The sequence below is a fragment of the Varanus komodoensis genome, unplaced genomic scaffold (genome assembly GCF_004798865.1).
Source record: "Varanus komodoensis strain SLA01 unplaced genomic scaffold, ASM479886v1 scaffold8, whole genome shotgun sequence".
In the NCBI taxonomy this organism is placed as follows: Eukaryota; Metazoa; Chordata; class Lepidosauria; order Squamata; family Varanidae; genus Varanus; species Varanus komodoensis.
In genome coordinates, this window is record NW_025336481.1 from 3,548,874 (window position 1) to 3,559,440 (window position 10,567).

The 10,567-nt window shown below is 45.5% G+C and overlaps 1 protein-coding gene across 1 annotated transcript in view; it reads left to right on the plus strand.

Moving 5' to 3' along the window:
• DNAJC5 (DnaJ heat shock protein family (Hsp40) member C5) overlaps positions 1–8,167 on the plus strand; it is a 47,303-nt gene extending 39,136 nt beyond the window's left edge. The window contains exon 6 of the mRNA XM_044455184.1: positions 814–8,167. Coding sequence (XP_044311119.1) covers positions 814–917 — 104 coding nt within the window. The 3' untranslated portion in view covers positions 918–8,167. The remainder of the gene's footprint in view (positions 1–813) is intronic.
• The last annotated feature ends 2,400 nt before the right edge of the window (positions 8,168–10,567 follow it).

Sequence of the window (10,567 nt, forward strand, 5' to 3'; positions counted from 1 at the left end):
ATAAATGTGAGTGGGGGAAGCCCCCCGCCGTCCTTGTGATCCCAAACGAGCCTTTACGTTCTGCGTGGGACATAAGAAGTGAGACTCCACTGCTTTGATAATTAAGGGGGTAGTCCGATGCAGGCCGCCACTGAGAAAGGCCTGCATATCGCAGGCATCCATGCGACTTAGGGTTCTTTTCTGCTACTTTGAAGTGGATGGAGAGAGAGTGGGCCCCGCCAGGGTCTCTAGAGGAGGGGAATCTTGTGGAAATGGAGTCCAGCTTTGCTTTTCAGGCAGAGCGCCGGGTGCCTTGTCAGTCTCCTGGCACCTGCAGAAATCACACTGCTCGATGAAGGCCTCTGGGAAGGGCAGCACTGACGCGCTCCCTCCCTTTCCGGTCCCCTTTGAGTCACTCCTGCCCAAGGTTCCTTAAACTCCTGCGCATCACTTGTAAGGGGCTTTGTGGGCAGTCCTAGATAACCCCAGTATTGTTGTTGTTGTTAGTCGCGAAGTCGTCTCCAACCCATCGCGACCCCATGGACAACATCCCTCCAGGCCTTCCTGTCCTCCACCATCCCCCGGAGTCCACTTAAGCTCACACCCACTGCCCCATTGACTCCATCCAGCCCCCTCATCCTCTGCCGTCCCCTCCTTCTTTTGCCTTCAATTGTTCCCAGCATTAGGCTCTTCTCCAGGGAGTCCTTCCTTCTCATTAGGTGGCCAAAGTATTTGAGTTTCATCTTCAGGATCTGGCCTTCTAAAGGGCAGTCAGGGTATTGCATCCAGGCAATTTGGGGAAATGATTCAAAAGCCCTGTTCTTCGTTTTTCAGAGACCTCTGGTACACCGATTGTGTTACAGCCGGCCTCGGCCACAGAGACGACCCAGCTCACGGCGGACTTACACCCCAGCTACCATACCGATGGAGTTAACTAAGCTAAGCAAGCACTGCTCACTAGAGTGGAGACGAATCAATAACACGGCCAATCCAGCACTAGAATCATGGACATTAGAAATAGAGTACGGGGAGGGGAGACGTCCTGCCACGACACAAGGGCAGCCTCCAACCTGCTGAAAATATTTTGTAATCCCTTCGCCTTTTGTCACCTTCAGTGTTGTATCTTGATGATACATGGAAGTACTGTAGCATGCAGTATTTGAAGCAGTTTAGCTTTGGTCTCTCTCTTTTTGTTTCGTTCTGTTTCCTTTTTTTAAAAAAAATAGCATGTGTGGAGTTTACGTTATCAACGTCTTTGTGTTGTAATGTATTGAGGAGTTATCACAACGAGTGTGATGGATATATTCTGCATTTTAAGCAGTGATACCAGCCAAAAAAAAGAGCATTTTCAAAGAGCAGTTAACCTGTTACAGAAGCCACTGCACTTCCATACAGTTGAGCTACGAGCATTGCTTGAAGGCGACTGTTCATCTTCCAAGATTTCCAGTATTTTCCCACCTGTCCCATCTTTCCCATCATTCCTGTGTCTCAGCAGGCTTGCCTTGAAAAATGCTGATGTTGCAAGGAAGGGATTTTTAAACGAATTGCTGTTTTCTGGAAAATGTTTCCTGTTTATCTGTTTCTTCTTCAGACTATATATAATCTGTCAGTCATCTGCTTTTTAGTTAAGATAAAGCTAAGTAGGAAAGGGCCAAAATGCTGGTTTTGCTCCAAACCAGCTGTTACTTGAACTATCTCTCTGCATTTTAAATATAAGTGCACATGAGTTTTGTTTGAATTTAATCATTCCCCTGCACTATTTATAATCAAATATTGCCAATTTTTAAATTGTGCATGAATATGAAAAACTGAAACAGATGTATGTTCTCGTCCAGCTTGAATAATGTCTGTGTAAATAAATAGCCAAGAGCAAATTTTAGATTTTTGTTGTTCAACTATACATGGCTTAGGCAGTTTTCATAAGCATCTCTTTAAACACAATACACTAAGGTCAGGACCACTTTACAAATGTGTTCTAGGTTTACTCCTGCTATTATTTTCATGTGCACTTTCAGAAAATCTCCAGTCTGAATGCAGCTAACCTGTTCCGTACTGGTGCTGTCATCAGGGCACTGGGCACTGGCTGTGACCGCTGGCTGGATATTGGCTTAAGGGTTTACTGTGGTGTCATATAGAAAACAGACCAAAGCTGATTGTGGTTCAGCCAACAGAGCACTGTGCGTGGAGTTGAGAGGCCCAAATCCCGAATCTGTTACTGGATTGATTTGTGTAGCTTCCTAGAACAGCTTAGATCATTTCTCTGCTTCTGTTCTCTTCTTGTAAAATGGGAGCCGTAAGCTGACCTGTCCTAATGATTGTGCACCACTGTACACAGGATTAATTGGTATTGCCCAGTGGCTGTCAAGGAGCAAACTGCTCCCATTTCCTTGTATCCCCCCCATGAAATGCTTTGCACCTGCTGTTCTTTTCGGTATGTTCCTTTCAGCTTGGCTCTTCCCTTCCTTTTCTGTCTCTCCAGTGATACTTTTATAGTGCACTCTCCAAAGGGTTTTCCCTCTCTGTGCTGAGGAGGGAAATCATGAATTGGATATTTTGTGTGTGCTTCAGTGTGTGAAATCGGAGGGCAAGATATTCAAGTAGTGTTTACTCTGTGCTGTTGCTTTAGAATATCTGTTGATAAAGGCACCACCCAGGGACATGCCAGGAGTCTGGGGCTGCTGCTTGTGTTTTGGAACCTCCTCCTTCCCTCCACCTTTCCCTCCCTCCACATTAGGATGTCTTAGAAATATTTGAGGTGGCCAGGACTAGATCTGTAGAACATGGAGACGGTGGCGTGGACAGCTCCGCTTTGATTGTGGCTGGGTGATGCCAGTTTGAATGCTGTCCAGGTGGGAGAGGCATTGCAGGCAGAAAACTAGCCTAGCAAGGAGAGAGGCTTTTAGTCAAGCTCCTTGACCATTCCTCAAGTTTTTCATTTTATTTTTTAACATAGGAGAGCATCGAAAGATGTTGGCATCTTCCTGTGGGCTAATACATTACACTCAACTCAGCCAGTTCAGCATTCCACATTCTGCAGCATATCTAAATGAGGCCTAGCTCATGTGAATTGCAAATTTGTTTTAGGCTGTTTCAGGGTGGATTTTCCCCTGCAAGTTGATGGGCTTCCATTGGAGGAGTGTTCCTCCTGTCAGACCCAAAAGGAGGTTTGCAAAGTGAAAGGAAAGAGTGCTGAAATCATGTTTAACAACTGGACTAAAATGATGGTTTGAAATTTGAGTATCAGTTTCCTTCCTTCCCTTTCCAAAGGTGTTTTCTACTGCATGTGCATCTGACTTTGGCCAGGCAGAAGGTCCATTTTCAATATTTAGGATGAGGTCCAAGCACATTAAAGTAATAACACCAACACTTATTATGTGGCTAGTTTTTAGCTAAATATTCAGGACAGCACGGAACTTTAACATATCCAGAATCCACTTTCAATATTCAAGCTCTTTTATACTTGCAGCTGTCTATATGCAAAATTGCATCTCACAATAGCTAGTGCCTCTAAGCAGGTTTTTATTTACTATCCAACTACCTTAGGGAGAGAGAAAAAAATCTATAAAACTGGCCTTGAAAGCCCTAAGCCACCTTTCCAATGTAATCTGCAATGTGGAGGATGAATTTATAATAGAGCTTATAAAAGACGGCAGAATTTATTGTTCAGAAATTAGGGTTGATACCAATTGTGTGTCTCCTGTCAAACCTCAGCTTTATTTTAAATATGTTTAAAGTTGACCAGGTGAGGCTTCTGCCATGTCTCCACAACGATCCGGTGAAAAACTAGGTCCCAAATAGGTGTGAATTTGGCTTTGATGTCATTCTTCACTGGTTCCCGTTAGCCGTTGGCAAAAAATGCAGCAATCTCAGGTGCAGTTAATTGGCTTACGAAACCCTCTCCTTCTGTATCTTCTCCTGTGTATCAGTTCATGTGAGGGTTGAAGGCACTTCAGTCGGCTAAGCAGTTGATGCTCTTGTGTAATGATTCCATGAGCATCCCAGGCAGACCTGTGGGGTAGAACCGCCAATGGGGTTTCTGAGGGCGGCATCAGAAACTTCTTTGTCTCATGTTACCCGTCCATATATTCTTGTTACACTGACCCTTGTTCTACATCTCCCATAATTACTTGGACAGAATGCCAGGAAGAAGGTCTGTGATGCAGGCCTCAAATGCATTCATTGTCTGCTCCTAACTGAGTGACCTTGAATAGGCGAAATGTGGGCTCTTTCACAGTCTGTTTTAAAAGGAAATCAAGTTTCAAACGCAATAGTTCCTCAAATATGAAAGTGGTTTGCAAGAAGTTTCACTTTCCATTGCAGTTCTTGTGCTAAAGTGAAAATAAGCGGTGCGCAAGGGGGGGATGTCTTTTCAAACTAGCTTCTGCTCTCAGAGTGTTACTTTGAGTGCAATGCAGCCTTTCCTAACCTTGTGCTCTCCAGATGTTCTGGACTGCAACTCCCAGTACCCAGCTGGAGGGCGTTGGGTTGCGAAAAGCTGGTGTATTGCATAATTCTCCTATTTCTCGGTAATTGTCCATATGCAAAGTCAGGGCAGGTCCTTCCCCGCCCCTTCCCTCTTCCGTTCAGCTTTATGTTTCCCTTTTCTTTTGCACATCCATGTTATATTGCCACAGACTTAACGGTCGGTTATCCTTTGAGCCTTTTTGTCATTGTCCAAACCAGTGGATCATACCAATGGAATTAGCATTGCACAGTTTTGTGATGGGCAGATAATATCCAGATTTCAGGCCCAGCAGCACCACCTCATTATGTGTTGTGGCCAAACCAAATCCTAGTTCTGTCTCTTTAACTAAACTGAGCTGACAGGGACCTGCTTACGGGAGCTGCAGGCACCACTTACCTGCCCTCTCCTCACAAACATCAAAATAAATGTGGCTTCTTCACTGGAGAGGCTGCACTAAAGCTGCCGAGAATCAAGGCAGGGACTCAAAATGGGTAACAGACTGGCTCCCAGGCAGAATGTTTGGTGCCAACGTACCTGAAAATTCAACCTCTGCACCGTTATTCTCTGCTTAAATGTGTTGCCAGCACTTTAATTTTGTGCGTGCGTTTTTCCTTAAGTGACGTTAGATTTCTAAAGCTTTTCAATGAGTCGGCTTGCCTCGCCCACCAATCGCATCAGGGTGTTCGCTGTGTGAGCAGCTGCTGTCTTCAGTCATACTGCCCCATCTTGTATCACTTCTGTTAGTCAGGGGAGAATCCACACCACTTCTCATGGTTCAAAGAGTTTTACGGGCATCCGTTTCATTAACTGGAATCTGGAGGAAATGCAGCCTGAGAAATAGGCTGATTTCTTGCTGCTTGGACCCCCTATCACACCATACTTAGCCGAGGGTTTTTATCTCCAAAACTGCAATTTCGGTCCCTGGGCATGTGCATGAATGTGTGCGCACTGCACCACCATCCACAAGTGTCTGTGGAAGGTCTGAAAAGGTATCACGGTGGTGCTGACTAGACATAACTAGCAAAGAAATCCATGTCTTTTTTAGAACCAGTGACTGTGTTGCATTACATTTTAAGACACCAGGGTGTGTTGCACAATCAGTTCTGTGCTGGGAAAAATGTCACTTGGGAGCCAGTTAAAAAAATATATATATATTGCATTCCACATCCCCTCTACAGCAGTGGCCGAAGGCGGTTGTTACACGATACGGCAGCCCATGGTGGCTTAATTTAGCCGTGGGAGCTGTTGCATCAGGTTGTGTGCCAATTTCGCATGATCCCGGTGGGCACCTGGCTTATGTGGCATGACCCCAGGTGGCATTCTCACAGCAGCCCTCACACTGTTTGAGGACTGCTGCCAAGGACAACAAGGCCTCCCACCTGGGCTCCCACCATACAAGCAGCCCATGTGTAGAGGGCAATTAAAGGAAAGGTGTTTATAATATGTCACCGTGGATGATTTCCCCATCACGATGGTGCGAATCCGGTCCGTTGTCTCCTGCCTCCTCCTAATGCACAGCTTCTTTCTTATTACCCTCCATCCCAGAGTAATTCAGTGCAATCATTTAAAATAGATGTGGTCATCCTTTGTATGGAACTAAGGGGCATTTTGCCCGTGACTGTTCAATAAATTTCATGGGTAATATGTGTAAGGGTAAGCTATCTGTATTTTATTTCTGTGTATGTATAGCCATCTGTATACACCCTTGCAGCATTTGTACATAGACTTTTTGCCATTTCTTGGCATTTTCAAGAGCTATGCCATGTCTTTTTTTTTAAAGCTTACTAACATTTTTTTAAACTGCTTTAGATAACAGCACTCAAAGTGGTCAATAAAATGTGACACCCTATGAAATTGCATTGTATCGTAGACATAGTGCACTAGAATAAGCATCTCCTAGGAATTTATTCAAAGGGAAGATATTCAAATGCTGAAAAGATGGACAATAAATCCATATCCTTAAATACCCCTCAACATACAGAGATACCAAGTTAAGAGCTGTTGGATTGCAACTCCCAACATCCCCACTGTTAGCTTTGCTGGCTGGAGCTTATGGATGTTGCAGTCCAGCACCTGTTTCCCACCCCATACTAAAGAGAAGATTGCAAAGTTAGCAGAATCCTGGCACGGTCATGATTTGTGTGGGCTGGTGGGGTTGAAGTGAATTGCCAGTTATTCAGGGCACGATGAGGGAAGCCACCAAGCCACCTCTGAACGCACCTGCTGCAGAGGTGTACAATTCAGTGGGGCACGCTGACTTGAAGGCAGCTGAACTGGATTGTTGCAGTTCTTACCTGGTGATAATTTGGCTTTGATCATTGGCCAGGAAAAGGAGAGGGGGATGGTTCAGCCCAAAATGACCACCCCTTTCTCCGGCCTGAGCCTTCTGCTTTTTCATCCGTGTGTGGGCAGTGAGACATGACATTGGGACAAGTAGGCAGTTCAGAGTTTCCTGTTCAAATAGAAGGAGGAGATGCTGGTGCATATTTTGTTAAGAGAGAAAAGTCCCTTAAACTTCCATGGGTCCCCCCCTTTTATTATTTATTTTATTTTGCTGGAAACATTGGCCTTCCTCCTCAGTGTCATGATGGAAGGATGAAGTTCATTGCAGGTGAATATGTATGATTGCTTCGTAAAGGCCCCAAAATGGACAGTGCAGAAGTGCCCCTCCTGACTGTGTAAGGAATACAACCTTCTTCCTACCCCAGAGCCTTCACCTTTGTGTTCCCTCCACATGATTTCCTCAGTACCTTTGTCCAACTTGTAGCTCCAAAATAGCACAAGGTCTTTTTAAATTACTGTTTATTTGCTGGAGACAATCGGCACAATCAAACTGCATCGTGCCTGGTCGTGCAGCTTGTTTCAGCTTTGATATTTTGAGGTAATTTAAGTTTCGTATGCCTGCATGTTAATGGATTCAGGGGCACACGCGTGTATTGATGAAATGAAACTGGAGATCTGTCAGGGCATTGCATTTTCCTTGTTGGGAGTGGCATCTGTGTGTGCGGGCGTGCGCCTGCACACGTGTGTGATCTCGTTCAGCTGCCATTTTTTTATTCCTCCCTGCATCACTCCCCCCTGCCCCCTGCTTTTATCGGGAATGTGTTGTGCGTGTGTCTTAATGTAATTATCACTTGATTCAAGGCAGTCTCTTCTGGTGTACAAGTAAGAGGTTAGGATGAACTGAGGCACGGGCAATGAATACTCCCCTCGCACGGCTTCTGCTTGTTTCAGTGAAGGTTCCCACTGAAATGATAAAGGCGCCATAACAGCAGAATTTGGTCAGTTCCATCCTTGACTCACTGTTGACTTTTAATCCTTTGATTGCGGCCTCCTTTGAAGTCTGTGCGACCTGAAGCCATGACCAGGGTCGCCTTTGCACTTGTTCTTGCGAGATGGGAGGAGGGAAAATCCAAATGTGTTTTAAAAAAATGTTAGTTGTAAAAAACAATCAAAGTATAAATGCATTTGAAAAGCAATGATATATAAATATATATATAATAGAATATATATATATTTTGTTATGTTACTTAGAGGGTTATCCTTTAAATTGTATGTAAGTAGATGTGGCTGTCTGAACTTTGTGGATTGTTAACACTCGCAGTACTGAGCTCCTGTACAGTTCAAGCAGAAAAAAAATTATTTTATGTTTTAGCATGGTAATTTATGTATTGTATGTCTGAATAGGAACTTAAAAAATAAAGACTGCTAAATTATCAGAAACCAAGGTTGTAAAATAAATGTTTTCAAGGCAAAAAAAAAAAAAAAATCCAGCCTCCTTTGATTTGCATTTTTCTTGTCTTTAAAGGCTTGAATTTCTGTTCATAGGCAAAATGTTGTGAATTGAAGGGGAAGAAGTCAAGGCAAGACAGTGCGGCAGTGATGGGCTCCCTGCGTGACCTTGTCCCTTAATCAGCCTTTATATGACCAGCAGTGTGGTTTGCCCTTTGTAACTCTTGTCCTCATTTGTTCCCAAAGACAACATCTGGTCCTAGGTGAAAACAGGGTGGAAGATTAGCAGGGTGAAACCTTAGCAAAAATTACAGAATGGAAAAGCCGTTGGTCAGGTTCAAAGTAGGCACAGGATGTAAGTTCCAGTTCTGTAGCAAACAGCCGAGAAGAAGAAAAGCACAATCTAATTCCCCATTTTATTATTTATTTTATTTATTTAGACAGCTTATATGCCGCCCCCATCGCATAAGCCTCGGGGTGGCTTACAATCATTAAACCCCCCCCCCCCACACACACACACACATATTCATAGAATAAAATACATAATTGCCCTAAAGTAAGCCATGCACCTGGTTCCATGGAGACCCATCGCCTCTGTGGGGCAGTTTCCTCTTGCCTGGTCAAGCTGTCCCTGCCTTTCGGGAGACCTGCTTCCCAAGACTGGTACCAAGGAAAAAGACCCAGAACTTCTGCTCCGTTGGAGACTATCGCCTTGCATCCTTCCCCGCTCCCAGGGTAGCGATGACAAAAGAACCATCCCTTGAGCTTGGCTGTCTCCAGCCTGAGAAATACGCAGCTAATTATAAAATGGACATTTTCTCTTTTTGGTTTTGTTCGGGATGTTCTGGCTGAGTGGACCACTCAGGCTGACCATAACTGAGGGTTGGGAGCCTTTGGATACAAGCATCTTCCTTAGAGTTGCTGCAGATATTTCAGCTGAAACATCTGAGGAATTTCAAGGGAAATGCGGAACTTCTTGAGGGGATTTGTGCGTATCCCTGTCCCCAAGCAAGCCTTGTTGGAAGTATGTCTCTTGTAGTCTGCTTAACTTAAACGGGGCTTGCTCCAAGCATTCAGCCCCAGACTCAAGGAAAATGCTTCTACCTGCTGTCTTTACAGCTGGCTTTCCATTCTGCCCTCAGTGCAGAGTAGAGTTACTTGAGTAACTTGGCTCCCTTACCTACCACTCGCCACCCAAGCATAGCTCAGCATCTGTTCACAAAGCCAGGCAGAGGAACCTTCTGCTTGATGTTTGCTTTAGCCCTGAGCTGTTGGATCTCTTTCAGCCCAGGGGCCAGCTTCCCTTTCAGAGAAGATCTGGAGCTGCTTTTTGGGGTAGTGGAGATCCAAATGCCAGCATAGTCTGTCTTAAAGCTCTTACTGCCAGTGGCTAAGCTTTAGAAGAGGCACTTCAGACTTTTCAAAAGAGGGCACAATTCCATGGAAGCGGAGAAATGACCCGACCATGAGTGGCCAGGGGAAATGGGGCAGGGAACTCCTGGCGGCCTGGAGTTAGCCTGAGGATCTGCACCCTTATGTTAGTCTCTTAGGATGCAATCCTATGTCAAGTTTAGACAGAGAACAGGCCTACAAGTCCCAGCATGCCCCCCTCTCCCAGTGTAGCATGGCTGCATCAGCCCCTGAGCTTACCCACTACTTCCATAACACATGTGACCACCGAAGAGGCAAGGAGGCCCTCGAAGCAGCTGCTGAATATGTGAGCACACAGTGGTGGATTTTCACAATGTCTTTTCCTGGAACCAAACTGGTGCTGGTGGTGATGCTGATGTGGGACAACCTTCTCTGGGGCCAGCGATGGGGGGAGCCTGCTCTCTTCTCACTGCTTGCCCCCACTGGGAGAGCAGGTGGACTTGGAGAAGGCCAAGCAGGTCTTTGGTATGAATTGGCTGCTTGCAGTGTGCCCAGAAACAGACTGGCAACCCAAGGAATGTCATCCTCTAGGTTCAGGTGAGATGTGGTCAGGCAAGTTGGACTTCAGAAGTAACTTAGCAGTGGCTGAAGCATCCCACAGTTACTCAAAAGCAGCCCTAAATAGGCTGGGACAAAGCTAGAAGTCTCCGTCCCTCTAGCATTCATCTAGACTTCCTTTTGTGCTTACGAAGTGAAGCTGAGCTAGGAGTGGGCAGGAGCGAAATGCAACCCTTGCCCAACGGGTGGCCACCATGGACGGCTCCCGTGAGGCTGAAAAGACCGGCTGTGGTGGATGAGGAGCCCCACTGACAGAAGACTCGGCCTCCCCTGGGGGCTTGCAGCTTCCCAATATGAGGGAGCTTCTCACTGGAGGAAGAAGTTGGCTTTATTTTCCCTCCTTGCCTCATACCATCTGTTGTGATTTTCAGCAGCTTCCACGTGGTCTTTTCCATGCCCTGC